Source organism: Penicillium argentinense, assembly GCF_028826775.1.
Source record: "Penicillium argentinense strain IBT 30761 chromosome Unknown utg000002l_segment0_segment0, whole genome shotgun sequence".
Taxonomy (NCBI): domain Eukaryota; kingdom Fungi; phylum Ascomycota; class Eurotiomycetes; order Eurotiales; family Aspergillaceae; genus Penicillium; species Penicillium argentinense.
This window is the reverse complement of record NW_026622661.1, coordinates 3,224,226-3,251,931: the sequence shown is the minus strand read 5'-3', so window position 1 is coordinate 3,251,931 and position 27,706 is coordinate 3,224,226. Positions and strand designations below refer to the sequence as shown.

At 51.8% G+C, this 27,706-nt stretch overlaps 7 protein-coding genes across 7 annotated transcripts; 3 read left to right on the top strand and 4 right to left on the bottom strand.

The window, feature by feature from the left end:
• Nucleotides 1-446: 446 nt before the first annotated feature.
• Nucleotides 447-2,316, top strand: N7532_002026 (fungal specific transcription factor domain-containing protein; the record flags this gene model as incomplete). Its single annotated transcript, XM_056614520.1, has 3 exons — nucleotides 447-627; nucleotides 689-1,149; nucleotides 1,207-2,316. 3 exons carry the CDS (start codon nucleotides 447-449, stop codon nucleotides 2,314-2,316), a joined length of 1,752 nt encoding a protein of 583 aa, XP_056479561.1.
• Nucleotides 2,317-2,775: 459 nt separating this feature from the next.
• N7532_002025 (uncharacterized protein) lies at nucleotides 2,776-4,083 on the bottom strand (the record flags this gene model as incomplete). Its single annotated transcript, XM_056614519.1, has 1 exon — nucleotides 2,776-4,083. One exon carries the CDS (start codon nucleotides 4,081-4,083, stop codon nucleotides 2,776-2,778), a length of 1,308 nt encoding a protein of 435 aa, XP_056479560.1.
• Nucleotides 4,084-4,701: 618 nt separating this feature from the next.
• N7532_002024 (Peroxisomal biogenesis factor 6) lies at nucleotides 4,702-5,043 on the bottom strand (the record flags this gene model as incomplete). Its single annotated transcript, XM_056614518.1, has 1 exon — nucleotides 4,702-5,043. The coding sequence occupies one exon, from the start codon at nucleotides 5,041-5,043 to the stop codon at nucleotides 4,702-4,704; it is 342 nt and encodes a 113-aa protein (XP_056479559.1).
• A 162-nt stretch (nucleotides 5,044-5,205) lies between these two features.
• On the bottom strand, nucleotides 5,206-9,224 carry pex6 (AAA family ATPase peroxin 6; the record flags this gene model as incomplete). The annotated part of the gene is made up of 2 exons (XM_056614517.1): nucleotides 5,206-8,948; nucleotides 9,035-9,224. 2 exons carry the CDS (start codon nucleotides 9,222-9,224, stop codon nucleotides 5,206-5,208), a joined length of 3,933 nt encoding a protein of 1,310 aa, XP_056479558.1.
• A 2,923-nt stretch (nucleotides 9,225-12,147) lies between these two features.
• Nucleotides 12,148-14,950, top strand: ace1 (putative C2H2 transcription factor (Ace1); the record flags this gene model as incomplete). Its single annotated transcript, XM_056614516.1, has 3 exons — nucleotides 12,148-12,664; nucleotides 12,800-13,053; nucleotides 13,133-14,950. 3 exons carry the CDS (start codon nucleotides 12,148-12,150, stop codon nucleotides 14,948-14,950), a joined length of 2,589 nt encoding a protein of 862 aa, XP_056479557.1.
• A 1,583-nt stretch (nucleotides 14,951-16,533) lies between these two features.
• N7532_002021 (PX domain-containing protein) lies at nucleotides 16,534-19,597 on the top strand (the record flags this gene model as incomplete). Its single annotated transcript, XM_056614515.1, has 6 exons — nucleotides 16,534-16,624; nucleotides 16,710-16,939; nucleotides 17,005-17,313; nucleotides 17,375-17,999; nucleotides 18,058-19,307; nucleotides 19,370-19,597. The coding sequence occupies 6 exons, from the start codon at nucleotides 16,534-16,536 to the stop codon at nucleotides 19,595-19,597; spliced, it is 2,733 nt and encodes a 910-aa protein (XP_056479556.1).
• A 3,136-nt stretch (nucleotides 19,598-22,733) lies between these two features.
• Nucleotides 22,734-26,772, bottom strand: N7532_002020 (uncharacterized protein; the record flags this gene model as incomplete). The annotated part of the gene is made up of 13 exons (XM_056614514.1): nucleotides 22,734-23,330; nucleotides 23,398-23,567; nucleotides 23,624-24,679; nucleotides 24,746-24,792; nucleotides 24,864-25,077; nucleotides 25,160-25,216; nucleotides 25,272-25,446; nucleotides 25,554-25,734; nucleotides 25,789-26,084; nucleotides 26,148-26,164; nucleotides 26,216-26,335; nucleotides 26,391-26,453; nucleotides 26,520-26,772. 13 exons carry the CDS (start codon nucleotides 26,770-26,772, stop codon nucleotides 22,734-22,736), a joined length of 3,246 nt encoding a protein of 1,081 aa, XP_056479555.1.
• Between the last annotated feature and the right edge of the window lie 934 nt (nucleotides 26,773-27,706).

The following is a 27,706-nucleotide window of genomic DNA, read 5'->3' as shown; positions in this document are numbered from 1 at the left end:
ATTATCCCTGTCGCCGGTCGTTTATGCTGGACTTTCTTCAAACGCGAGGACATACCCCTATCGCACCCAAGACAACTCAGATTACTTCCGAGACGATAATTAGTCTATGCACCACACGCAGGGCGCATCATAACGCTGATACAGCTCAACTTCTTATCTACGCTATCTCTCCCAGCGGACATTTACGCGCTTCGGATCGCCTCTAAGCCCAGAGACTGGTGGGACACCGATTCCCACTCCGAATTAGAACATACAAGCGGCAGATCGCCTCGCTACGAAGCTTTGCCGCTCCACTCCGCGCGATCTCATGCTGTGCTGCGATAGAAGACGAGAAGAGAAAGACCGATCGACCACGTAATGGATCAAAGACATCCGAAGAGGTGCGCCCCCATGGTGATCTTGGAGGATTCCACTTTCTAAATAAAACCATTTGACCTAGACGACGAATGGATTATCCACACTCCCCATCGACTTCGCCCACGGCTGCTCAGCAGTGGGGTCATGGGAACCTTCCATGCTACCCATATCCAATCAAGACAAATGTCCATCAGCCTGGAGTAGATGGACATCTAGCCTTCGCGAACGATGCAGCTGCCAAGTGGTCTGAAACGAGCGCAGCCCCAGCCTGTCAGTCATCAACCTTCAGCCTCGGTGGTAGCAGCCAAGCTAACTTGCTGTGTGATCATAGCTCTGAGCACACCTCCGTTGAGCCAGCCTTCCTCGATCCACCTTCCGGAGGAAAATGTCTGGTCCGCTTTTACGAACTTGCAATCCGAGGGATCTACTCCACAGGGAATGAACCCACAGGCGTTCCTCCCGGGCTTCATCAAGCCTTTACCGGCAATGATAAATCCGGCCACGCTTGAATGCCTTCACCTGAACGGTGTCTTCGCTTTGGCAAATCCGCCCCTTCAGAATGCTCTGCTTGGTGCATTCGCCGAATGCGTTCTCCCCTCCATGCCAATCGTCGAATGGCAGAATCTTTTCCATGCTATCCATGGAGGTGACGGTCAACATGGCTCGGTCAGCCTACTCCTCTACCATGCAATCATGGTCTCCGCAACAACATTCGTCGACATCGGCTATATCGTCGAAGCCGGTTTCTCCAGCAGACAGGAGGCGCAGGAATCCTTCTTCCAAAAGGCTAGGGTAAGTCAGGGACCAAGCATGTGATCGGCCCCACTGACTAACGGGTTAAATGTCCAGCTCCTTTATCAAGCCAATATCGAGTCAGATTCCTTGATAATCGTGCAATCGTTTCTCTTGATGACATATCGTCTCGATACGGCAGATGGAGACGACAGTCGTCATCTGGTCGGAATCGCGATCCCCACTGCTCTATCCATCGGCCTGTTTCAAGATGTCTCCCAGGCCATCAACTTCCCTTATCGCCCCACCTTGTGGCGACGGATTGCCTGGGCATGTCACGTCGTGGACTGTCAGATTGCGCTGCGACTACGACGCCGACCGATCATTCAACGTGCGGACTTTTGTCACCAGATGATCTCAGAAGATGACTTTGAATTGCACCATCAAAATCTAGCAATGGCTCACGAGCTAAGCCCATACCACAACTTCGCAGCGAAAAGAGAACTAGCCCTCATGTTCATCGCCAACGCGCGATTGTCAGTATGTATACGAAATGTCCTAGACGTGCAATGCAAAGAAAGTCAGCTCCGTGCTTCGACCTCACCAGCAACACCAACATCAGCGGTAAGCGACGACTCAGATTATTCGCAGAGCGTCTTTATTTCCGAGCGAATGTTATCCGAATGGGCCAACTCACTGCCTGTTAATTTTCAAACCACACCTCAAAACCAAGAAGAAGAGGCCGCGATCACCGTCCAACGTAGCCTTCTCCACATGACCTTCTATACGACAATTGCAGTTTTCCACCAAGCACGACCCTTTCCGTCCTCGAACTTCTGCGTACAACACGCCTCTCGGCAGATCACATTAGTTGCGTTTGACCTCCATCGAAGGAATCTACACAGACGACTCCCCATTGTTGGCGTGACGGGCATTCTCGTCGCGCTTGTCATTCACATCTCGGAGATGAAGGCACCGCCTTCACCGCAGAAAGATGAAGCAACTAAGAACTTCCAGTTGGGCCTGGAAATGATGGCCAGCCTGCGAGATGTGTATTCCGAGGCGAACAGGGTCACATCTTGGGCACTAAAGTTTATCCAGCAGACTTCTGTGCTATCAGATAGTCCTCTCCATGGCTTCCAGTCACAAAATAGAGGGTTCGGAAAAGCGAGTGGTATGTTACAGTCGGTAGGCTCTGCGGAGTCGATAGGAAGCGCCAGCGAATAGTCAGTTAGTTAATTACTAAAATTACTAATATTATATTCTAATAAAACAATTGATGATCTGCTAGTGTCTACTCCAAGTTTCTGAATTGAAGTGGTTGGTTTCTTTCAGTACAATACGAGTGGCCAAAGAGTAATTTGTGGACGGCAATGGTTGAAATCAGGCTCTCTCAATTTCCGAATACGACTAGTAAACCAGTGAAAACTATGACGAAGCACTAGACTAAGGCAAATTCATTGAAACCAGCTTCCTGAGATTGAATTGATGGGTCTGTGCCACATCCTGCAAGACCGTGCACAAAAGCTTAAACTAAATTCCCGAACCCGTAACTTTGCATGATTCAAAACTATCTCCAGACCCATTACTTCGCACTTCACGCCCAGTTTGCCTTCCATCAAAACGCCATAACACCAGCATCCCCTTGTCATCATAGCCAAACGATTCTTGGCCACGGACTGAGCTTCACAGGGAAGGTCCGAGGAGATTCACCCAATTATTTGGCTTGCGAGGTCGAGTGAGGAGGAACGCATACTTGTCCTCCTTCTTCTCCTTGCGTTTCTTCTCAAGCACCGACTGTCGATACATCAACAACTTGGCGCCGAAACAACCTGCGACATGACGTCGCAACTCCTCCACCGTATATGTCAAGCTGGTTCGTCCGCAAAGAATCCGGGCCTTGTCGAACGTTCGTGCGTCAGGGTCTACTCCGAGCATCTCGTACTGCTGGGAAGTTATTTCGAATGGCGACGAACAGATGGACCAGCAGCCAGCACAGCGATACGTCTGAAGAGGCTTCTTGCTACCATGCGGGAGCGTCGGCAAGAGGGTCGTGGTCCTGCCGTAATAACCTTCCCATGGGGGCATAGGGTCGTGGGTCTCGGGGAGTGATTTGAGCAGGGCCATATCTGCGTTCAGAGGGTCCAAGTTCGCAACGCGGAAGAATCGGTATCGGATGCTCTCATTCATATCGAGGGTTGTCGGTCGACGGAAACGATCTGGGATAATGTTTTCCGCTTCCAGGTCTAGGTTCTTCTGTGTTCCGTGGACCTTTAACGCGGCTGCCTTGACACTTTTCACGGCGACGAACTCTGTGGGGTCAATTTTTTGGCAAAGGGGCTCTGATCCGAGCCACACATATTTGGTGGAGAGCATGATCGGGAGTTTGTGGACGAAGGTGGCGGGCAGGGCAAATGCCTTGATGGCTCGGAAGATCTCGATTCCCCAGTAGGCCTGGTTGTAGTAGGCACAGTTCTCGCACAGGCGTTCGCAGGTGGGAAGGAAGAGCAGTGTACCGCGTAGACCGCAGGAACGGCAGTAGGCGTAACGAAACTCGCAAATGATCTGGTTAATGGAGTGGTCGCGGCCCAGGCCCACGCATCGAATGATGGGAGGCACCATAGGTGCCCACTTTCGGAGCATCACTAATCCTGTCTGGTGGGCGCTGAAGTATCTGGCGAGTTTGCAAGTTCGACCAAAGGTCTCAAGCCAGTCGGGTTCCAGACATCCGAGGATGTAATCCAGAATCTCGCCAGGGAATTTGTCCAGGGTTCCTAGTCCATAAGACTGCTCTGGAAGGTCGGAGGTGATATACTCACGATATCCGGCTGTGTGAGAAGAAATTAGGTGCGCGCTGAGATACATCGGGTCCCTGCTCAAGTGCCTGGTCATGTCTTCGTCGCTCCAAGCCCGGATGTCGGTGATCAACCGCCATTGTTTTTCATCTTCCAACCACTCCTTGAACACCTTCTCTCCCCAGATGCCGTTGGACATGATGGCAGCCGGCAAAAATGTTTGGTTGAACTCGCGCTGCCGATGCTGAGGCCAGTGAACCTTGGAGTGGTGAACAGAGACGGTATCTTCGGGAGTGGAAAGATCGACCAGAGAGCCCACGCTTCAGATTTAAGAATCGACAGATTAGACGTAAGCAGAACGGATGAGGTGGATAAGAATGAGTAGGTTGGAGGGGGTCGGTGTGGGGAGAGAGGCAGGTGGGCGGGAGGTTGTGGTTGAGAGAGGCAGCGCGGCCATAAACAAGAAGGCAGAGGTAAGAGGGTGGTGCACGACGAACCTCGCGTTTTCGCAACCCACGTGTAGTCCCAAGCGCGTCACAGGTCACAGGATGTTATTTAGTTCGGAATAATGGCGGCATTGCTCGGTGATAATATCATCCTCTACTTTCATAGTGTTACCTGATTGGGATACTACATACAGTGGCAGGCAGTAACAAGGTAAACAACACGACGACACTCATGTCCCGCATCGCCGTTGAGATTTTGAACATGATGTATATTCAAATATTACATTTCTGAAAACCCATTGAGACCCCAGGGCAAGCCGTAAACACAGATGCTCCTCGGGTAAAGTCGCTGCTATCAATATACAAATAGTCTACTCCACCTCTTCCATCGGGTTTGAGAGATGGTCTGTTCGCACGAGATAATCATCCTCATCATCCTCTACCGCTCCGTCGGCCATGTTTTCATCATCGCCCTCTAGAGAGGCATCGGAGTCTCCCCCAGTGCGAGCAGATTTGCCTTTCTTGTTCGAGGCCTTCCCCTTGCCCTTGCTGCTCGAGATCGAAGAGCCACTCGCACTCCGAACAATTCCTCCAGGCCATTGTTTCAGACCTTTGATCCGGCCATGAATCCCTCCGGGGAACGGGCTATCACCATTCTCAGCAGGCGTCTCCACAGGGATTTCGGAGCCCGCTCCCAGGTTGAACGCCTCCATGGCTTCTGCGATTGTCTGCGGCGCGGCAGCACCTGGGTCCTGCTTAGACTTGTCGACCGCCTCGAACGTCTGTCGAATCCGCTCAAAATGTTCAAGTTCCTTGGCACTGCACAGCTGTTAGTTTCGACATCCTGCTTTCCTTTCGCACCGATATAGTATCACTTACCTGACACTGGGAACCAGTTCACCCTGCGCCGCCAGAAAGTCTTCCTCGGTGACCATGACCGAGATGTCCTCCGGGGTTGCCAGGTGATCGAAGAAATAGGCGGTGCTGACCGGCCCGCCGGGCAGCTGTTTGATCTTTTCATCGACCGCGCTCGACTTCCGAGTGATGGCCTTGAGCATGGAATCCGAGCAAAGGGCATACAGATCGGCACCGGTGTAGGTCAAAGGTAGACTCTCAGCAACTCGGTCCAAGGACAGATCCGGGTGTAGAGCAAATTTCCTGGTGAGTGCTTCCAAGATAGTGGCCTGCTTTCTATGCGTATCTGACACACCCAGGTACAGCATCTTATCGAATCGACCAGGGCGAAGAAGCGCGGTATCCAACAAGTCGGGACGATTGGTAGCGCCAATTACGAAAACACCACCGCTGTTCTCCTCGCCACCGTTCATGCCATCCAGCTCGGCGAGAAGCTGACTGACGATACGGTCCATGACACCACCACTGTCTCCCTGGTTACCACGCTTAGGCGCAACCGAATCCAATTCATCGAAGAAGACAACACAAGGCCGAGCATCACGAGCGCGCTGGAACACACGTCGCACGTTGGCTTCAGATTCACCGATATACATGTTGAGCAACTCGGGACCCTTGACGGAGAAGAAGTTGAGCGAGAACTCGGTTGCAATCGCCTTGGCGAGCAGAGTCTTTCCGGTACCAGGAGGACCGTAGAATAGAATACCACTGCGCTTCTTCATACCCTTGGCAAACAGCTCGGGTCGCTCGAGTGGCAGTTGAATAGTCTCGATCAAAGCGTCCTTGACATTGGTCAAACCACCAACATCATCCCAGCCAACGTTGGGAATCTTCGGTGCGCCGATAGAATCAGCGAAGTTCTTTCGGGCAGCTTCAACAGCGAAATCAAAGTCTGCCTTGGTCACACCCCGCGCGCCATCTCCACCGGCAATTAGAACGTCCCTGACGTAGACCTGCGACTCTGGCAGCTGCTTGCTAGCAGTCTCAGCCAGCTTCTCGATACGGGCCGTTCGGGCTCCGGCAGCCCGCTCCACGACGTCAACCAAGTCGCCAGCAACCAATGCAGCGGTCTTCAGGGCAACGGTTCCCAGATCCACATCGGCAGACAGCTTGATACCACGCTCAGCAACCGCATTGCGTAGCATACCCTCACGCTCCTTCTCTTCGGGAGCGCCCATCTCAAATTCATGGGTGAACATGCTACGGATGCCCTCTGGGATCTCCTCAACGTCACTTGTGGTGGCGATAATCACTCGGGCCTCGTTCACAATATCGGCCATGGCAGTGACCATTCGATCAGCAGTCAACACCTCGATATGTTTGATCAGCAAAGCGGTACAGTGGGCCCCGCAGTGGAAGGCTCTCTCGGCTCTGGCCTTGAGGTATGCTTCGGTCTTGACATCACCACCGTTGGCCCCACCCTCTGTGAGGATATCGTAGGCGTCAATGGGGAATGTGTGCAGACCGACGTCGGCACATGCCCGTGTTGCGACGGTTGCTTTGCCGTTATGTCTTTGCTGGGATTTCAACAGAATGACAACTGGCTTCATGCCTAGTTGAATCGCCCGAGGACTGGTAGCCGCAGCCATCAGGTCTCGGATTCGTTGCTGCAGAGGAGGAATGAAAACTTGAGGTGGGTCGGCAACAATTCCATGTGGCGGTGGGACGTCACCGATAGCCTTTGGAATCTTCTTAGCTCCAAGCCAGTATTCCCAACCGTTACCCAGGATACCAGGCACTCGGCTCACATCGCTGCCGGCTTGAACCATACGCGTACTTGTCGGGTCAATGACAGCCACTCCACCCCACTGATCTTCGCCGGTCTCTTCGAGTTCCTCAACGCTAGTCGGGGCGACTTGTCCAACACGGAACCAAGCAACACCGACCTTACGGGCTTGGGTGTTGTCGGGGGTAGGTCCTTGGCCTAATCTGGCAGTAATGTCATCCTCCTGGGCACTGTCACCACCAGAAGTTCCAGAGAATACCGCTCGGCCGAGTCCCTCGTCAACACTGATACCGACAAGGTCCCCACTCTTCAGGATTCGGCGTCGAGACTCGAAGTATTGCTTGAGTCCGGCAAAGAGAGCTGGCTGGAGCACTCGATCCATAGAAAGAGGCGTAGAAACCTTGAGAAGGGTGACTTCCTTAGCCAAAGGTGGATTCTTCGCGGCGCTGTTCTTCATCTGGTGCAAAAGGCCAGGCTTCGTGACACCATTGGTCGTGGCAAATATCATGGGGGAGATGCGGAGATATTTGGGATTCTCAATGTTGCTCAGGAGTAGTGGGGGAACGAAGACGGAGGGGGTCAGGCGCGCGGGCGCACGCTGCGAGAAGCTCGAACGGCGGCCACCAGAAGGGTTGATGGCATAACGAGGCTTCGGCGAGGGCAGGCCAGGTAGTCCAAAGACTTTAACAGGGCGCCACTCACTCGATTCCTCGGGGGAATCATTGAAGCTTCCAAACTGGAGCGACGCAAACATATTCAGCTGTGGCTCCTCGGCTGCTTCAATTCGAACCCAGTCACCGGAAAAGCAGCCGATCTTGGCAAGAGTACTAATGTCCACAAAGATGAAGGAGTCGACATCCTCATCGTCGCGGGGACGAGGGTGGAGTACTTCGTTTGGCACCTGTTGCAGCAAGCCTTCAACCTTGAATGTCTTGCCACCACCACGACCGGGTCGCATCGTAGCTGATGTGAAGTTCGATGTAACCGAGCCTGGTGTATGAATACCATCCATCCGTCGTCCGCCGGCCCTGGGTGTTGCCGAGGTCATTGAAGACATGACGCCCGAGGGCGGCTGTGGAAGCTCCGGCGCCGAGAGAGAAATCATGTCCTCCAGTGAATCGTCGGATGAATCACTGGCGGAGCCAACCGAGCCTTCTGTCTCAGATTCCTCGGCCGCAGAGGTAGTTTCCATCTCAGTTCCGCTCTCGCTAGGCTTGTCCTCGGCGGCGGAATAGAATTGTTCGTTGGAGGTATCGTCGGCCTCATCTTCGGCTACTTGCTTTAGGAGGGCAGATCTCGGCGGGAAAGTCTGTGGTGCACGGTGACCCTGGGGACGAGCTTGGACGAGAACGACTTTGGTGCTCGGCATCAATAGACCCTGTGATACTGGCTCACAGAATGAGATCCGCGCTGGTGGAGCGGGAGCGTAGGTGATTGGGTGGGGAGGCAAGGGAAGGGGAAGCACATCGCCAGCATGGACTATACGCTGGGCACCCAATGCCTCACGCACAGCCGCCGTCAACCGTTGTTCTGCATCGGCCGCGGCCTTCTTGGAGAGCTTCTTCGTATCAGCACCCTTGCCTTTGCCCCAAACACCATTTGGCACATGCGCATTTCCGGAGAAGCCACCGCCAAATTTACTCTGGACGTCATCATGGTTGCGGAGCAGATGCCGCTCGACCGTTACGAATATCGTGTCTAAATGCAAGGGGGTCACATCGAGGATCCGGATCTCCACCGCCCGGTGTGTCAGCAGTGAGTTACGGGATGAGTCCAATTTTCCCAGGGCCTGAAGGAATGGCTGAAGGGAGTCCGCTGAATCGGGGAAGAGAACAGTCGAGTGCGATATCGGAGCGTGTGGCCTCTCCGTCGTCTGGATGCGCACCGGCAGAATCGTCCACGACTGATCTTCCACGGAGGAGAAACTCGGGGAATGCGGGGAAACAGCTACATAGAGCACACCGTCATTGGTCGCAACACCTAATGAACGTTGACAACCAGTTAGTCAGTTTCAATTTCGATCCCATCGTTCGTTTTCACCGTTATCAGCCGACGTCGTTACTCACCCTGAATGGCCTGCTGCGGGAAGAGGTTGCTTGCGAGATCCTGGGATAAGACACCAACGTTGCCACGCAGCTGAGGGTCCAACGTTAGGCGCGCAGCAACAGGAGGTTTGTTGCGCTGGCGCCGTTTGCTAGCTCTCTTCCGGCGCTGTCTAGGCTGGTGGGAGCTTTGCCCGAAGTGCTCGTAATCCATTGCGGCGCGGGGGCTCCCAATTGCCGTCGGGAAAAAGAGCGGAGGAATGGAGAAGGGCGAGGTGATGGAGAACGGGGGTTAAGTGGGCGCTCACCAGGCCGACACTCTCATCGGACAGAAAGGAAAGGTCGCAAGCAACGGGGATCGCGGGGAGAGGACGAAATGCGCCGGACAGAATCCGGGGGAGGTCAACATGGCGGTTCGGCACCGCCCGCGTTCTGCCACTTCCCGAAGCCGAGGTCCAACAGCCCGGCTTCAAGTACGTGAAAATTAGCCTTGCTAGATTTCTCCGGATAGTGTCGATTACTAAATGTCAGATTTTAATATTTCGATAATGTTTGGGATTCCAGGGTCGATGCCGGAATGCTGGATGACGATATCCGACCTGCGTGTTGGCCAGTGACGCCATTGGTGTTCGGCCTGTGATCCGCAAGCATGGACTCTTCTCCGGCTCCGAGGTGTAACCTCATAGTTGCTCGTCTCGACTTTTTCTCAAGACCATTATTCTACATTCGTATTTGACCAATCTCTCGGGGCTTCGGCGCTCTTCCGATTCAGCCATGGCTCTTTTTTCTGGGGATATATATTTTCAGCATAACTTAAGGTAGTCCTATGTTTAGCCACGGCGGTTACGATATGAGATTATGATGGAGTAGATATATTACAATAAGAGCACCGTGGTGCTCTCAACAGGGCCTATGAACCATTCGTATTCAACACGCATTATTGTACCACCACGACGCATTGTATCAAGTTCAATGCATGAGGTTCCCTACGATTCGATGTACCTCACACTTGCTGTCCGGATGGTACCGCCATTGCACAGCACCTAATACCTACAGTGCAGAGAGAACATTAAAGTACACTAGTGTACACTGCGTAGGACGGTACTGCACCAAGCTGAGGGCTTGGAAGACTTAGACCGAGGCCACCCAAGTGCCATGAAACATCGTGATTGATACAGTGCACCCATGGCAATGGCCTAGAATTGTGAGCACGCCATGGTTTTGAAGACACGGGAGAAGTCTCGCCTGCGAAAAGTGTTTGCCTTGGCTCTCGTATCTGATGGATATTCCAACATCGTTGCCTACATCCCCGCGAAGAATCAATGAAGCATAGAGTGCAATCTGCTGCCAGGGCAAGATATCGCATTAGGAATAGACAAATGAGAGATGAACTCATGATTAGATGCGATGTGAATCGTCGTACTTTTCCGCGTCGAACCATCTGGGGTCCAATAATGTATCCAGCAAGGGACTGCGTCTCCACCTCGGCACCCACCGCTACTAAAAACCACAATGCATCAGGACACAACAGCCAAATAATAATAGATTGCCAGTCTCGAGATTGTCCATGATCCTTCTCAAACGAGCAGAGACGCTTTTGCCTGGGGATCATGAGCGCGATGTACGGTGCAGCTTAAGATAATAACCCCGACGAAGAATCTCAATTCTCTAGATCTAAGAAGCGATTGAATTCGTCTGCACTACAATATCTCCGAGGAATTGGCTTTTCAGCATTCAGCCAGAGTCGGATTTGTGACTTTGTTCAACGCAGGGCTGTCTTGGCAGGTCTCTGGAATCCTGCAATACTCCAGGCAGCACAGCAACGACACCAGCGGGGGGCTAAGCCTCGTGTTGGTGGCGGAGCATGCCACTTGGCACACCGCGAGAGGCGCCCAGCCCCGGATCAGCGATCAACGCTTTGGTGTAAGCCGGACATGGGACGACTAGGCAGCCGAAAAAAAAAAAGAAACCGCAGGACGTAAAGCGTCAACGAAACGAGGATACGAGCCACTTCAGCCGAGCCATCCGGGAGGCTCAAGTTCACGTGCGGGACCAAGGCCCTCCCCACCGGCCAGACCAGCGTGGAAAAGGTGTGGACCGGTCCCCCAGTTCGCAAGAATGTTGGGGCGACAAGGCTGAAGTGGGCGGACCATTCCAACCTCGATGGGCCCGAGATAGCGATGTATGAAAATCTAGCTACTTGAGATCGAATGTCGAGATAGAAGTGACAGCACTAGCGGAGAAACAAAACGGAAAAAAAGAAAAAAAAGAAGGAAAAAAAAAGGTTCGAAATGGGTCCTGGTGCTGACGACAGGCACTGATTTTTTTCACGACCATGCGGCTCTCGGAGGGATGCGCTTTTCCGTGTTTCCATTTTTGGGGCCAGGGCACAATACCGTACGAGACCGTTATGTGACCCAGCGGGGCCCCGCTGGCTGCCGCATCGCCCGGAATTCAGCAGTGCCGAGTGTCACGGCGGTGTACGGACGACACGGCACTGCGACCGGCGACCAATCACAGCCGGCACAAACGGCTCAGCCTTCGCGCGAGACCCGTTTGGGGATAGCGTGATTCGTCTATCAGGCAGACATCCAGCGACGCGGTCGCCGTCATCTCCCATCTTTCCAGTTGTCGTTGTCGTCTTTCCCCCGTTTTACATCTGCGTGCCATATTCTCGAATTTATACCCATATTGCTACGGTCGCCCGCCCAGTGTCGCTCTTGGAATCGCCGAACTTGCTCTCAGCCCTGCCCATACCCGCACTGGCACTGTCGGAAATTGCTTCAAGCGCAAAGCCGGTTCATCCGGGGCCGAACGCTTCACCCATCTCTTGCGATTGTTATTGTCTTATCTTCGATATCTTTCCAAATATCCCGCCCATATCTTGAACCCAAGTAGACCCCGTTCTGTGGTTGACTTGTGCATGTTGAGAAGGGCAGCCGGCTGTCTTTATATCAGCCAAATCCACCGAGCCTCAGGACAGTTTGGATCGTCCTCTTAGCCTCTGACTCGATCGTACGCCATTTCTCGAACACGCTGGAACTAGACCATCATCGGTGAGTCACCACCGACGAATGAACCGCCCAGAACCACCCGGACTGGCCTGCCCCGCTGCCTGTTTGCTAACGCCGGCCCCCATGCAGATCTCATCTCAGCCCATGATGACTGTTGCTCAAGTCGACGCTGGCCGAACGCACCCGCGTCGCCGGTCCAACTTAAACTCGGCCCTCCCCTCGCTTCAGACGGAGCCTCCATCTGGCACCTCCAAGATGCCGTTGAGGAAAGGCGAGACATTCAACACCCCCACCAGCCCGCCCTCTGGCGATCGCGATCCGGTCTTGAGTATTCGCTCTCTGCCCCGTCGTGCCCCGACGTCTCTGGAGGCAATCACTTCCAGCGAAGAACGCATGGCGTCCATCCTCAACCGCTTGACCCTTGACGATTCCCCGAAGGAGAAGTCGTCGGCCCCTGCCAAGGACGACCAACCTAGCTCTCGTGCTGCTTCCAAGTCCGGCGGGAAAGACTCCGATTCTCGTGATGACCATAATTCACCTCACAACAAAACCACTTCCTCGGAAGAGGGCCACGATTCGGACAGCGGGCTTGGATCATCCGTGAGCAGCGTCGAGAGCATGTCGCCCTTGAGCAAAGCTAGTAAGTTAGCCCTCGAACAATGCTTTATTTGCGATTCCACTATTCATTGCTTCATCCATATTGTCGTTTCTTGTCATTTTCTCATTCACTCAAATTTTTGGTGTTCTGGTCTCATCGTCTAACTCGATTCGTCAGTGAAAGAGGACATTCACAGCCACGACAAGACGGCAATCACTACGTCCGAGACCTTTGAATCTGGCTCGACCCCGAAGAGACAATTGGGCCTTGCCGCCTGCAAACAGATTGAAAAATTTGTTTTGGTCCCCATATTGAAGGAACCTAAGCTGAAACCGTTTCACGCTTTGACTCGGAGTGTTCCGTCTCGCATTGTGAATAAGCAGATTGTCTGCCTTCGCGACCTCGAAAAGACCCTTTTGTGGTTGGCACCGGTAAGTGAAGCAGGCTACAGTTACTCGATGCTTCTGCCTGAAGAATTTCGTTCGCTCATCTATTTCTTGGTTTCATTAGAAGTCGACTTCTTCTCGACACGCCTATCTCAATTTCGCCGAGTTCACCATCCAGTGCCTGCATACATCTGCTTCGCATCTAAACGACCGAGACCAACGTCTACCTACCGACCGACCGTATACTAACGGTTATTTTGTCGATCTTGTTTCACAGGTCCGCCGCTACGCCGCGATGATTCGCGCCTCGCAAGAGCGGGTGCAGGCCGCTCAAAGCGAGAAAAAGTCTCCGTATGTACAACTGCGTCCTCTTTTCAATAAATCGGCTCGATGGCCTGCCAGAGACAAGTCTAACCGTCTCCCCAGCGTCGCGGAGGCTGTTCTTGAGGGGGGACTGTCGATCAATGGAAAGCCCGCGGAGATCATTGTGACTCAAGATGGAAAACCCATCTCGATGCGCACCGGAGAAGTGTACAAAGCCGACTCTCCGTTTGTTTTCAAGCGTACCATCAGCTTTGACCAGTCGACGGATGAGGGCGTTCAGCGCTCCATGGCCCGCCGCAAGAAAAATGCGCCCCCAATGGACATCAACCAGAAGTGCAGCCACTGCGACAAGGTTTTCAAGCGCCCCTGCGACTTGACCAAGCACGAGAAGACCCATTCCCGTCCCTGGAAGTGCACGATGCCCGGCTGCAAGTACAATACGATCGGCTGGCCTACTGAGAAGGAGCGAGACCGCCACATGAATGACAAGCATTCGGATAACCCTGCCCTCTACAAGTGCAGCTTCAAGCCGTGCACCTACGCTTCGAAGCGCGAGAGCAACTGCAAGCAGCACATGGAGAAGGCCCACGGCTGGATTTACAACCGCTCCAAGAACAATGCCCGTGGCGGTAGCAAGCGTGGTTCGTCGCTGCAGGCCACGCCCCGTACCCCCAGCGTTTCCACTCCTGCCTCTCGCTCGGCTGCCGATTTCCCCACGCCTGTCTCGGGCCCCAGCCCTTCGCCCTATGATCCGCCGATGTTCTCCGACCAGGTGCCATTCAATTTCAATGACCCCCCTGCGGCCGCTCGCAGCGAGGACTATGGCCCTCTTTTCGAGACTTCGCCTTTCTCTGATTCCAACATGTCTGGTGGCATGGGAGGACAGGACTTTAGCCTATTTACCTCGGCTAACCTCGACGCAATGGAGAACCAATTCGGGGCCGGTGACCCGAACGGCCTCATCTCTTCCTTGTCGATGCACCGCCAGTCCATGAATTCCATGTCTGTTCCCTCTGCCGGCTCCGTTCCCGACTTGATGGCCCCGTCCATGTCGTTCGACGGTTCTCCGCTCGCCAGCAGTGCCGATCCCAACCTGAGCTTCGAGTATGAGTGGAGCCGCCTGGAGGCTTCTTCAACTATGCCGGAGGATTATTCCACCTCCAACATGCAGCTTCCTACTCCTGCCTACTCGGATCACAGTGGCCTGAAGCAGTCTACCTCGGGAGCTATGGGCATGCCTCATAACTACAGCTACAACACCCATGGCAATGTTTCTGGCCTCTCGCCCAATGCCCAGGGTAATCTGATGCTGTATTCCCCGGATTCCAACGGCGCTGATGGCCACCACACCCATCTCTACAAGTCTGCTGGTCAGCCCGGGAACCCCGACTTCCCTCTTTACGACAACTCCCTTATGGCCATGAACGGCCAGATGGTGAACCCCTATGCGCCTCGTCAGCAACAGCCACTCCGACTGCCCCAACAGCAGTCCCACCAGCCCCAGGTATCCGCTCAGCAGATGGGCGGCATGTATGTTGCTTCTTCCGAGGCGATGTTTCCTCCCTTGCCGAGCCTGAAATGCTCCGTGGCATTCAGGGCTGGGACTCGCAGGACATGAACCACGAGGCCTGGTTGCTTCAGGAGATGGAGAACAAAAAGTAGAGATTGTCTCTCTAACATACGCGCGACGGTTATCTTTTCCCCTGCAGATTTGATGGTCCTATCTTTACACTTTTCAGCAAGCGACGATCACAACTCTATCTTTTGACTTATCCTTTTGTACCACAGTCTCCACTGGTTCTGGTGACTGTGTGTGGAATGCTGTTGAATACCCTGGCAGACGTTCCAGGGTCTGTGGTGTTTTAATGATGCAGCTGGTGGTTTCATACTTTATTATTCTCTGAGGACATCTCTACACTTACATTTTTACCTTATCTGCTACTGCCATGGGGGCAAGGCGGAATATCCCAATCTGAAAGTCACCAACTTATCTTTATTCTATTCTTCCAAAAACCACGTAGCTTGAGTAAACTACAAGTACGGCTAGTTGTATTTAAGGACGGAATCGACTCCGCACTTGGATGCAGCAAGTGAGCCCAAACATTCACGCTTCGCCGAGACAGGCGGCCTGGACACTACAGCCTCGGCACATCAAGCTACTCCTGGAGTAGTACTAGTAGTATAGGGCTATAGGGCTATAGGGCTGGAACTACGTTATGGGTCACTCAAAGCCTCTATTGGCATCCACCATGCATGGCCCAACAATTGGTTTCCCTGGGGTATTCTCGACTCCCGAGCTTCTGTACATTATCGGGAATTCTTCTTCACCAGCATACCTTGGATACAGCCAAGCATACTTTAGTTCTACTGCGCAGGAGTTCAGGAGTTCTCTGGGGCATTCTCGGACTGTCGCCAGGGCCGTTCTTGGGTATCCTTGGCAAGCGTAGGCAGCAGCGAGGATCCCCGTTCAGCCCTGCGAATGCCAGCGGCGCGCGGTGGAGGCAAGTGGATAATGGCCCCCCTCAGGGCAGCATGGTTGGCGCGGGCACGGCGCAGCGACGGCGTGAGTGATCTGGATTGCACCTGATGGCAGCGGTGCCAATGACCGTCTCAAGCCAAGAGGGTGGAAGGTCGTGCGAGTCCCTGGAAGCAAGTCGCGCCCGGGAAAGTCCTGAATTGGCGCGGTTTCGTGGCGTTGTACGAAAGTCGACGAGGCTGGGCACGTAGTACTTAAGCCGTAGTCTCGCCAGAAGACATCCTGGCTGTGCAACGGAGACAGTGGCAGTGACTGCGATTAAGATAGAAGCAACTGGCAGACTTGGAGCAAGGCTGAAACTGGCCGGCAACTGTCAAACGGTCAAATTGTCAGCGTAAACCACGTTTCGGGTGACGACGTCAGTCGCCCTCCCCGCCTTCTCCTTTCTTTTCGGCCTCGAGATTCGCATTCTCCAGATCTTTGTCAATCCCCGCGATTTCCCTTGCGAAGCGTTCTTTGACTTGCCGGCGGCTGCGATTTTCACCTCCACGATCAGCGAACCTCACCGAACGGGGGCTGTGGCCATCGAAGCTCGGCGCAGGCAGACGGATTCCGCCCCGCAAGCCGACACCTTCTCGGGGAAAGCTGACGAGTGGCCTTCCTCTTCTTCCACACCTGCGACGACGTACGATTTGCATCCACCCGTGACCTGCGAACTCGTCAACATGCAGGACTCGCAATCGCCCGCCGCAGCCTCCAATGGCGACGTGCCCGCCGCAGCCCCAGGTCAGATCCTGGCCGGCAAGCAGGAACACTGTGAGTTCTCATCCAGCTCTTCGTCGTCGAGGACGACGTGGTTGACGAAGCGACCATGACAAATACTCATCCGTGGATTGTGCAGACCTTAAGCGCGAGCTCATTGCCCGTCAAGTGCGGAGCGAAATCAACGAGCTCAACTCCCCCACCGCGCTCCAGAGATTCGGCGCGCCCTTTCGATCGGAGTTTGGCGAAGTCGCGCCCGTCGATTCAGAGCTCCCCATCCTTCGTTACATCTTCGTCCACCACGTTCGCAACTTTCCCTTTCTCGACCAGGCCAAGGAGAAGGAGTTCTGGCAGGATAAGCTACAAGTGGTGTGTTCTCTTTTCCGTTGCGGAGGGAATGCGGAGAGACGAGGAATGTACTGACAATGGCGCAGTTCTTAGAATCCTTTGCGAACAAACATGTCTCCTCTTCGGAGGATCGTCTGGAAGAGACGAAGCGACGGAAATTGGCGCGAAAATGCGAGAAGCTCGTCGAGCTGATGATGGTCTCGGGTGTTCCGACAGCGTCGGGCTACGAGGAGCGCATCCAGTTCTCCGAGATGGAGGTGGTTGAGCGCGGCGCCAACGATAATGGGTTGCTCGTCAATATGCCTGAAGGACACGCCATCAACGGCTGGGACGTCAATGTGGCGGCTGTTCGGGTGACATCCGTCAAGCGCACCGTTCGATACCATCAGCATGCGGTGAGTTATACAGCTGATCAAGGTGACCAGCCGTGGGGCACAGTCTGACAATTTGCTCCAGGAATTTCTTATTCGAGTCCGTCGCAATGGCGAGAAAGAGTTTCACGTTGGGCGCAGATACGGCGAGTTCGTAAAGCTGCACCGCAGACTGCGCACCGAGTTCCCGGGCAAGCATCTGCCCCCTCTGCCCCGCAAGAACAAGACATCAACCAGCTCTAGCTGGTTCGGTAGTGCCGACGACGACAGCTCCTCAGTTTCATCTCTCTCGACCCAGGATGCCAGTGTTGCCGATGACCCTCCTGCTACCACTGGGCGGACCTTGGCTCCTAGTGGCCACCAGCGCTCAGTCTCGCGAGGCTCTATGCGATCAACCAGGTCACCCCGTCCTTCTGCGGAAGTATCACGAGAGACCGTGCTCTACCGCGAGGAGCAGCGTGTCTCTTTGCGTGCGTTCCTCCGTACATTGCTGCAGAACAAGCGGATTGCCGAGTCCAAGTCGATGGAGGAGTTTTTGTCTGCCCAACCGGTCAATCTCAACGAGGAAGAATTGCTTGACGTGGACAAGCGCAAGGCGATGGATGCTGTACGAATTGAGGAGCAGAAGCGCTTCTATGAGATTGCTCGGCAACGTGCGGCGGAACTGGATGTGTACATGGAGAAGTTCCGCAGGGATATCGTGGAGAGCAGTAAGTTTTGACCTATGAGAAGGTAAAATGAAACGAATCATAAAACTGATCTATCTAGATGGACTGACAAAGCTCTTCGCCGAAATTCGCGAAAAGTCATGCATCGCTGAACTCAGCCCGCAATACCAGAAGTTCGCTGAGTGGCTTCGCATTGAAGTCGCTGCTACTGTGTATCACCTGTTCCTCGCCGAGGATAACTCTCCAGAACTGTTCGCGCAAGCCAAGAGAATCCATGGCCTCGTTCCGTACACTTTGATGAAGAATGTCATCCGCATTGCCAATCCAGCAGCAGTCATGTCCGGTGTTCTGGACCTCTTCTGTGCTCAACCGTTTGGCTCGCGGTCATTGCTTCAGCGTATCTTCTCCCTCACATTGAACGACAGCATCAAGGACTTCCAAAAGTCGATCACGTCGCTGTCAGCAAAGGTTGATGATACTGTTCTTTCTCAGAAGCTCAAGAACTTCGTGGACGCCGAAGAGTCGGTTAAGAACGAGATTCGAGAGGAGGCCGAGGCTGAAGATGCAGATATCATTGTCGCTATTCTCCGATCCGAGCTGCTGTCTCCGGAGCTGAACGCGGAGCAAATTGGCAAGGTCTTTAATGGCTGGGTGGCCTGGAACAATGCGGTGGACAACGTGGACGTTGAAATGCAGCAAGGCGCTCAATGGTTCGCCCACATGAAGCAATTGCTGAAGCTGTACACTCGCCAGCGTGACAAGGCGATGATGCTGAGCATTGTCGAAGAACCCACAACCCTGCAACTGTTCCGTGACCTCTTCACCATCTTCTACGAGCCGCTGGTCCGAGTCTACAAATCCGCCAACGTGTACAGCAGTATCACCGACTTTGCCGTCTTTGCCGACGACGCCATCTCCGTGATCGAGAGTGCCCAGCGCCAGGACGCCTCGGCCGACCCCAACCAGACCGTCCAGGCCTTTATCGATCTCTGCGCTCGTCATGAAGACAACTTCTACAAGTTCATCCATGAGGTCCACATCCATGACAACGGTCTCTTCCAGTCGCTGATGTCGTGGATTGAGGAGATCCTCGAATTCCTGCGTAAGGGCCCGCAGGCTGGCAAGGGTGCCAAGCTCGACATGAATGCTCTGTTCCAGGGCGCGGTCGGCGTCGGCCAAATCGACAAGGACATTGCTCTCGCGGAGATCAACTCGCTCATCAAGTGGCAAGAAGACCGAAAGAGGTGGCATCTGAACAAGACTCGCCAGAAGATGGCAGCCGAAGGAACCGGAAATGAGTCCATTCCTGGCAGTGCCACTTTCAAGGGCAGCGATTTTGGTCTTGACGAGGTATGCTCTCCTCAATTCTCTGTACCTTGTTGAATATTTTCTAACTATTTTTGTTTCTCTAGGCTGATCTGGAGGACCTCACCATCTCCGACGAGGACTCTGACTCGGAAGATGAGGCGGCCGACGAGGAAGAGCTGGACGACCCCATCGCCGTGGAGCGTCGCCGTCGCCACAAGAAGCAGGACCAGCTCCGCCGTACCGCGGGCGAGCCTGTCAAGCCGGAGGTGGTTGAGATTCCGAAGCTGGCCGATCCTTTCGTGGTGATGCTGCGCTATGTTCTTGCCGATTAGAAACCCTCACTGGCAACTACACTATGCTCTTCGCGACTCGCAGTGTCTTAGCCCTGACCCCTTTGCATTCAACATTCATGTAACCAATTCAATCATCATCATCGCTGATACAACGCATGTTTTTTATTCCCCGTCGTTCTATTCGCTAATCATGCTATTTCGTCCCGCTGCTGGACATGTCAAACAATGGGAACGCTTTAGATACAAATACACTGGAACCTCCAGCCACTAGATCACATATGTACCGGATAATGTCCGCCAACTCTTGGCGGTCTCCTTCCGTTCTAGTGCTCACCCCCTCGCCGCTTTTGCTCACTGAGTAGAATTGAGCACGCTCCTGATCGGCCTGAGCGGCTCAGTGATCATTATGTAATCAGCCTGATTCACTCACTGAGCCTAGTTAACGTAACCCACAAGCGAACCGCCCACACAAGCGAACCGCCCACCCATCTCAACCTATAATTTTGATTTGCATATAAAATAACCACAACGCCATTAAATTATTGATATCACTGCTTCGGACATCTATTTATCTTATGCCCTATCCCTCCACAACCACTGCATCTTGGTGGCGCCCGTTGTCGTGGTGTATTAGTCTCATTTGCGACCGGAGCTAGTTCTGGATGAACAGGATCCAGAGATTCAACGGCTTGGTTCGAACTGAATATTACGTCTCTTCCCTCCTGAATTGACATGCCTTCAGTACGGTCGATGCGTTTATTAGACCTCTTGCGTTTTTGTTTCCGAACCTCATTGGCAGCGCGCAAATCCCGGATTTCTTTCTCCAACATCGCTAGCCTTTGAAGCGTGACATGGAAGCCTTTAAGAGTCTGCTCTACCACATGCTTTGTAGGCGTTGGAGGGCTCACGGATCGATATTTGAGTAGAGCTTTGACTGAAGATTCTTGCCGATATAATTGTTTTGTGTTGAGTGGTGTTGTAGGGCTCCACTCACTTGATCGGCTTCCTGGTCGGCTTCCTGGGGGGGTTGGTGTTCGAAGCTGAATATTAAGCTTCGATATAACCCGATCGGGATCAAAGGGTATTAAACCAGCAGATTCGAATGCGCTCTGAATTATATCCGAGTGATATGAGATCTCGCGAGCGTGCGGGTAGGCGGCAAGGAAATCAAGCTTGTCAATATGGTTGATATTGCATCGAGCTTTTCGCTCAACCAAGCCACCATATGCGCGCTTTAGGTTCGCAAAACACCCGACATCTAGTGGTTGTAGCAAATGAGATGAATGCGCTGGCATGCAAATTGGTATAATATCATGTTCAGCGCAAAGTCGGTCGAATTGAGGTGTCAAATGGCTACCATGACCATCAAGGACTAGAAGACGATATTTACCCTTTGTACGGCTCGCCGTACTCGGAATAAAGAGATCTTTCAGCCAGCGAAGGCCAATAGCATCAGTTGTCCATCCATTATCACTGATTTCGATCCTCCAGTCCGGTCCTACCCCTTTATCTTCGTACCAAGCCTGGTGATGTGTCTTGGATTTGAAGATAAGACAAGGTGGTAATTTGAAGCCCGACGCACCAATACACTCGATAGATGTGACCCATTCACGATTTCCAGGTTGTTTAAGAGATCTCCGACCGTAGTATTCAGCACGGGTGACGACTTTTGCAGTAGCAATAAGACCCATTGCGAAGCCAGTCTCATCAAAGTTATATATATCGTCAGGTTGGATGCCGTTCTCATTAATCGTGCGTTGAACCAAGTCGAACCACTCTCGTATGACCTTTGGATCCTCGCATTTTGCTCGTTGGTAGTTGTACTTTCGAGAGAACCGAGATTTAAGATCATCATGGCGATTAACAAAGTTGTAGACCCAGTTGACGCCAACAGTCTGCGTACAGCGTTCGGCTAATAGAAGATTGGCCATTTCTGCCACCATAGCAGGCCGAGGAGCTGATCCACGTGAATCCATAGAGAGCACCCATTGTAGAAGTGATCTCTCCTCGTCTTCTGTCAATTTATGGTTGTTGGCGCGTGTTTCTGAGCGACTTTGTTGACCGTTGACGCGATCGCGTAGAGTGGACCAGGGGACGTCGAATTGGCGTGCTGCTTTGCGAATAGAGGTAATTTGACCATTTTGAATGGCATGCAGGGCTAATGAGAGTCTGCCCTGCCTATCCTGCGAAAATCGGGCAGAACTAGATCGATTTGGTGGCATGGTGGATGGTTATAAAAGAGAGGTTATAGTACTCAGATCAAAATTGATGGGGTGGGCGGTTCGCTTGTGTGGGCGGTTCGCTTGTGGGTTACGTTAGTGGGATATGATTTATAATCCAACTCAAAGCGAGGGGTCAGCGTAAATGAAATCATCCATCCATCCATCCATACTGTATACCTCAGGGAAAAATAATTAATATACCAACAAATACCACTCTCATTTACCGATAACGATTCAACTCTCTGTTTCCCACTGCAACAATATTGTAGAGTTATACAAGGTGTCGTGATGATTTAGCCCCAGTATTTGCCCCTGTCTTCTGTTACGTGCTTCGGAGTACCGCATCCAGTCGTAGGGACCCTTCGTTCTCGTGTGTCTGCGGCGGAGACGACGGACCTCCTTCACTGCGGCCTTGCATTCATCTGGAAGTGAAAATACCTCAAGTGATACTGGACATGCAACCACAGAAAATGACTATTAAAAAAATAATTGTTTTTTTACCCTTCTGTAGCTAAAGTTCCAAGAGACAAGACTTGGAGTTTTTCAAGATTTTTAGCCTTGATAAGAGATGTTATGATGGGTCTAGGATCTTGATAATAATCGTCATCGATAGCCTGGAATTTATAGTCGAGATTAGTACGAACTTGAATACGTGCACATACTGTCCGTATTTCCTACCACTAACTCATATTGCTACTTAGTGGGAGTTCGTTATGAAAAAGAAACTTGAAATACTAGGGTATTGATTTTTGTACCTCGAGGCTATCTTCATCCCTCTATATTGATATGCAGGACATGTGACAACGTCTAGGAGCTTGATAGGGCAAGCGTCTATCAAAACCGTGACATAGGCGAACCCCGAGACCCGGAGGGTGGACGCGCAGAAATCCCGCATCAAGAGACAAGAAAATTGATTCCGAGCCAGGAAAGAATTAGGGTACACGCCTGTGTACTCATGTACAGATGTCGGTAAGGCAGTCGTATACGGGGTACACAGAGTCATCATCTCCGACCTCCGTGTACGTGGAGGTGGGTGGATAGGCGGTTGCAGTAACGCTCGGTATTTGTGTGCATGTGTACTTGTCTCCATCACTGTCACCAATAAGGTCACCCGAGTCATCCTTAGTGAACGAGGACGTCTGGTCACAGAATGTGGTCTCTGTATTTTCAGCAGTCCATTCATTCCCCGCGGCCATGGTGTCGTTGAGGACAATAGGCTGATCTAGGCCATCGTAGTAGACAGCCCACCATATATAATCGTAATTGCTGTACCCGCGGATATCCTGGACGATCTGGAATCCGGTAGGCGAAGCGGTGGCACTGGATGATGTCGATGTGGCAGTGATAGTATAGCCTGACCAGCGTGTAGCATCCCAAACGCTTCGTTGGCTGGAAATTCTGCTGGAAATGGAGGACATGACAGATGCCGGAACACTCGTGGACGTATACATGAAACTGACTTTCTCGGTCGAGTAGGTTCCTGTTGTACTAACGGTGGTTGTTGTGGTCGTCGGAGTGGCAGAGCAACCTTCGCTGGATGCGCATGCAGTCTAATGATTGTTAGAAGCTGTTACGCGAAGATCATTCAACATTCACTTGAAGTATGTGATAGCTTACCGTCGTTGTAGTGGAAGAGGACTCCATGCCAGATGTGGAGAAGCTTTTGATGAAGACAGTGCAGACGTCGACAGTCTTGATATCCTCGCAATCTCCATCTTCTCCAGACTCCAATCCGATAGAGCCGGTGCTGCCACCTCCACCGCCACCCCCTTCAACAACACATCCGTCTTGTATATCACGTTAGTCCCTGGTCTTTATAGGTAGTGATTTGAGATAAACTTACTGGTGCCACACCCAGGCCCACAAGATGACAATCCACAGCCACCTCCACACCACGTTAGACCACAGCCTCCATCACAACCAAAGATACCACACTTGCCGTCACAGCCGAAGATCGAGCAGTCCAAAGTACCGCATCCATCACAATCACCATCACTAGACCCGGAGCCTTTAGGCTTGCCAGATTCGAAATTTATGGAAGGAATCGTTTTTGAAGGTGTGATAGTGGCGTGCGTTGCCTGGGGCTGAATGGTGACGGAGTGTGATGTCGAGTAGAAAACGGGAACATCAGTGTTGCTAGTGGAGGTGGAACCTCCAGAGCCCCCAGAAGATGAAGAGGTACCGTCAGAGTGGCTGATACAATAGTAATAATTGAGCCACACACCACTAGCACAGTCAGTGCCAACGTCTGGGTTCCAAGCTTCGAAGTCTGAAGCATCGATGTTGTTGTCGTTCTCAACACTCCAGCAAGAGTCACCGTTTTGAATTTGATAAAATTTCGTGCAGCCACTCTCCATGTTGGCTGCAATAAGGGATGGTGTCACAACTGCCGTAGAAGTGGCAGAGGCAGTGTTTGTAGCAGGGCTTGTGATTGTGCCTGAGGCACTGGAGTCACCGCTGTTACCCTGATTCAAAGACGCAATCTGGTCCTCCGCAACTGATGTATAGTTGGTGGTAACAATCGGCAAGGGGGTCACGCTTCCTGGGAAGACTATAACATGAGACGGTGGTGTAATGCTTTGGACGGGGACTAGAGCGCCGGATGTCTTGTTGCTGGCGATGGTCACTGGCCAGAACGGAATGCTTCCCACGCCGAATGCGGGGATTGAGATTGTTGTTGTCGATGTCACAATGCTGCCATCCTTGCTGACAAGGACCGGGGTGGTGAGCGCTGGCCAAGTGACAGTCTGCGAGCCCTCCATAGGCAAAGGCGGGAGAATCAAAGTACAGGGAGCGACGCAAGAAACTTCGGGCGAGTCATCATCCCAGATATCAGGAGAAAGATAGACTTTGCCGCTTCCTCCAGCCGGGAACAGATCGGTGGAGTTCGAGATACTTTCTGCTTGACATTAGCGATATTGCCCCGGAACACTTCAGGTGAAAAATAGTAGCTAGATGATCATACCAGAAAGATCTCCCTTGCCATCTTCATCAACAGCCCAGGCTGCGACACTATCGATGAGAAATTGAGTTAGCAATGGAAAAATAACAAAAGAGCGATGTTCGCTACAAGGGTAACGTACCCTCCCATGCACTCTGAGTTGGTAAAGTCTAGCTTCATTTGCAGAGTTTCGGGATCATCATAGGCAACCCATTGGTCACCGTCATAAACAGCGATTTTCACGGCAGCTTCAGAATCCACCCAGACAGTTGGGTTTCTCGAGGTGTCGTCAATAATATCCATGATTTCATCGTATGAAAGCAGACCTTCAGTCTGGGAGCATGGGCCAGGGTTTCCTTTTTTCAAAAATATTAGTATCCGCGGGTAGGGATTTCAAGTTGGCATTGCTTTAAATCTTCAGAGCTCGATTCTTCTTACCTCCTGCAGTAAACGCACATCCAGGTTCTGTGCACGAGGAGTCTTCAAGGGTATAACCTGGTCGTGTTAATACGGGGTCCATCCAAAGGAGAATTGCAACCAGCGAACTTACTACGTCCGTAGAGACCAAGACCGAGATTAACCTTGCTGGGCTCAATGTTATTATGCCACAGTAGCTTCAGCCCCGATTCGATCATGGTGAGGTTTGTGCTAGCATAAACTCTACTTCCGATGGAAGAAATTGTAGCATCCCATGTACCGTAGATATCATAGGCCATAAAGTTGAACTATAACGAGTTAGAGTTTGCTGAAGCCAAAGAATGGATAAAGAGAAAAAAAGCAAAAGCAGCGCAGAGAATCTGGAGAACGAAAATTTAGTAAGATGAAGACGTACCCAATCGACATGCTTCTCAAGGTTGACAATGTCAAAGTATTGCAGATACCAGTACGAGCTGGGCAAGGTGATAGATAGGCCATAGTCACTTCCTAGTGATGATCGCACATTCTTTAAAAACGAAACAAAGTTTTCGTAGTCGGCATCTGAGCCATATCGATCAGCTGCACCAGGGTATTCCCTAAAGAGAATTCAGTACTGCGGGAATACAAGCAAAAGGGATCAAAAAACGCACCAGTCAATGTCAACACCGTCAAAACCGTACTTCTTCAAGAAAGCCTTCAAAGAGGTAAGGAATTTAGTTTGAGCAGTAGTCGATGCCGCAAGCTTGGAGAAAACATGAGAATATTCTCCTGGGTCGTTCATAGCCCATCCGCCGATAGAGATCCAGGTTTCAACACCGTAGTCCTTAAGGGCAGTGAATCGGGCATACAGATCCGTCTGATTAGACTCCATGGGGGTCATCTCATAGGTATCCGGGTCAATGTACAGGAATGAGAAAATCAGATGGGTGTAGCCTCCAACGGGAATCTGTTAAACGTCAATAACGATCGGACTTTATTTTTACCAGCGAACAAGAATGTAATGTCATACCTCTTCCGGGGTCATTGCTGTGAGGACATGTCAGCAAGTTATCTCTCAAAAATGGCATTGAAACTTACTGTTGCAGGCATGGTCAAGGTTAAAAGCTTCGTAGTAGCCAATTCTACGTGTCGCGGTGGTATTAGAGCATGATGGTGAGTCCCAGGTGGTAGTACCACAGAAGTCGGTTGAGGTTCCGCCTGGTGATCTGCATAAGTATTCTGTCCTACGGAAATGTTGAAAACTTATACTCACAGAAGCCAAATTGACTGCAGCAGACATTCAGCGGACACGATTCCGATGTTGAGTAGTTAGAAGCTATGAAAATTCTGTCAGTCATGCTTCGATATTCCTGGTGTTAAACATTGAGGGTTGGAAAAATACCCCAAGTTTCTCCCCATCCTGGATATGAACCTGGATTGCACTCGGAGAGATGCGTGCATGTGCTGTTCAAACTGGCAGCCTGGATGCAGGTACTTCCACAGTAATCTGGGCCATAACCACAGACTTCAGAAACACTCGAGCAGCAGCCCTCTGTGCAGGGGTTATCCACTGAGCATGGGACATCGTCTGCTTGTACGCTTGAGACGACGAGCAAGAGCTGCAAGGCTGCCGCTAAGCCCCAGACACTTCGCATTGCGAAGATATTTTTGTGACTGAGAACCACGCACGGTCTTTCAGAGAGAGGAAGACGATGGATAGATAAATTTATTCAACAAATTCCGGTGAAGAGGATCTCTTCAACATAATTGAATAATTCTCATTTTCTCGGAACTATGAGTCTATTACATTCGCTTAAAATGGCCCCATGTTGAGAACGAAAACCCAGTGGGTAGCGCTAGTTAGTTTCAGTAGACCATACTGAGTCTACTAATTTCGGAGGAAGACCGCAAAAGGAGAACCATAAAGCAAAGTGGATATACTAGAGGCATACGGTTACTTTTCCATTGCCACCCTTGCAAATAGAGCGTGAATATTGCTTGAAAGTTTCATGGTATTTCGATTTGAAGAGGGGCAATGCGAGAGTCAGCATAGACTCGGAAGCCATGATACCTCAGCTGGTATTTTGAAATTCAATCTGTATTTACCAAAGCCGACCAGTTCAAAGTTTTAAAAATTTTCACTCTTATTGTCCCAAAGTGGCACTTCGTTGCGACTCGGATTCGGAGCAAAGAAGATTTAGCCTCTTTCTTCGTCTTGGAATATACACTAATTTAGTGCATGTAACTTATTTTAGCAGAACCATAGATAAGAGGCACTAACTTCGTTGATATCCCTCAAGCGATGTATGGCCACTCCACTCTGGGACTCGGACCCATAATCTTCTTCGCCCCTGGGCGTGCATAAGATAATGTGCAGTTCCGTAACCGTGAGTTTCATGAGGCAGAACTAGCTGCCTCCGTGTTTTTATTAATCTGGATCACCGCTTCGACATTTTATCTGGATGCTCGTCATGCATTGATAAGGATACCAAGTGTCTGGTCACAATTCTGGGGCACAATTCGAAATTTCTCTTTTCTTCACCAGGAAGAATCCGTGATCGGATCTCCGGGAAGCTAAGACTGTTAGCC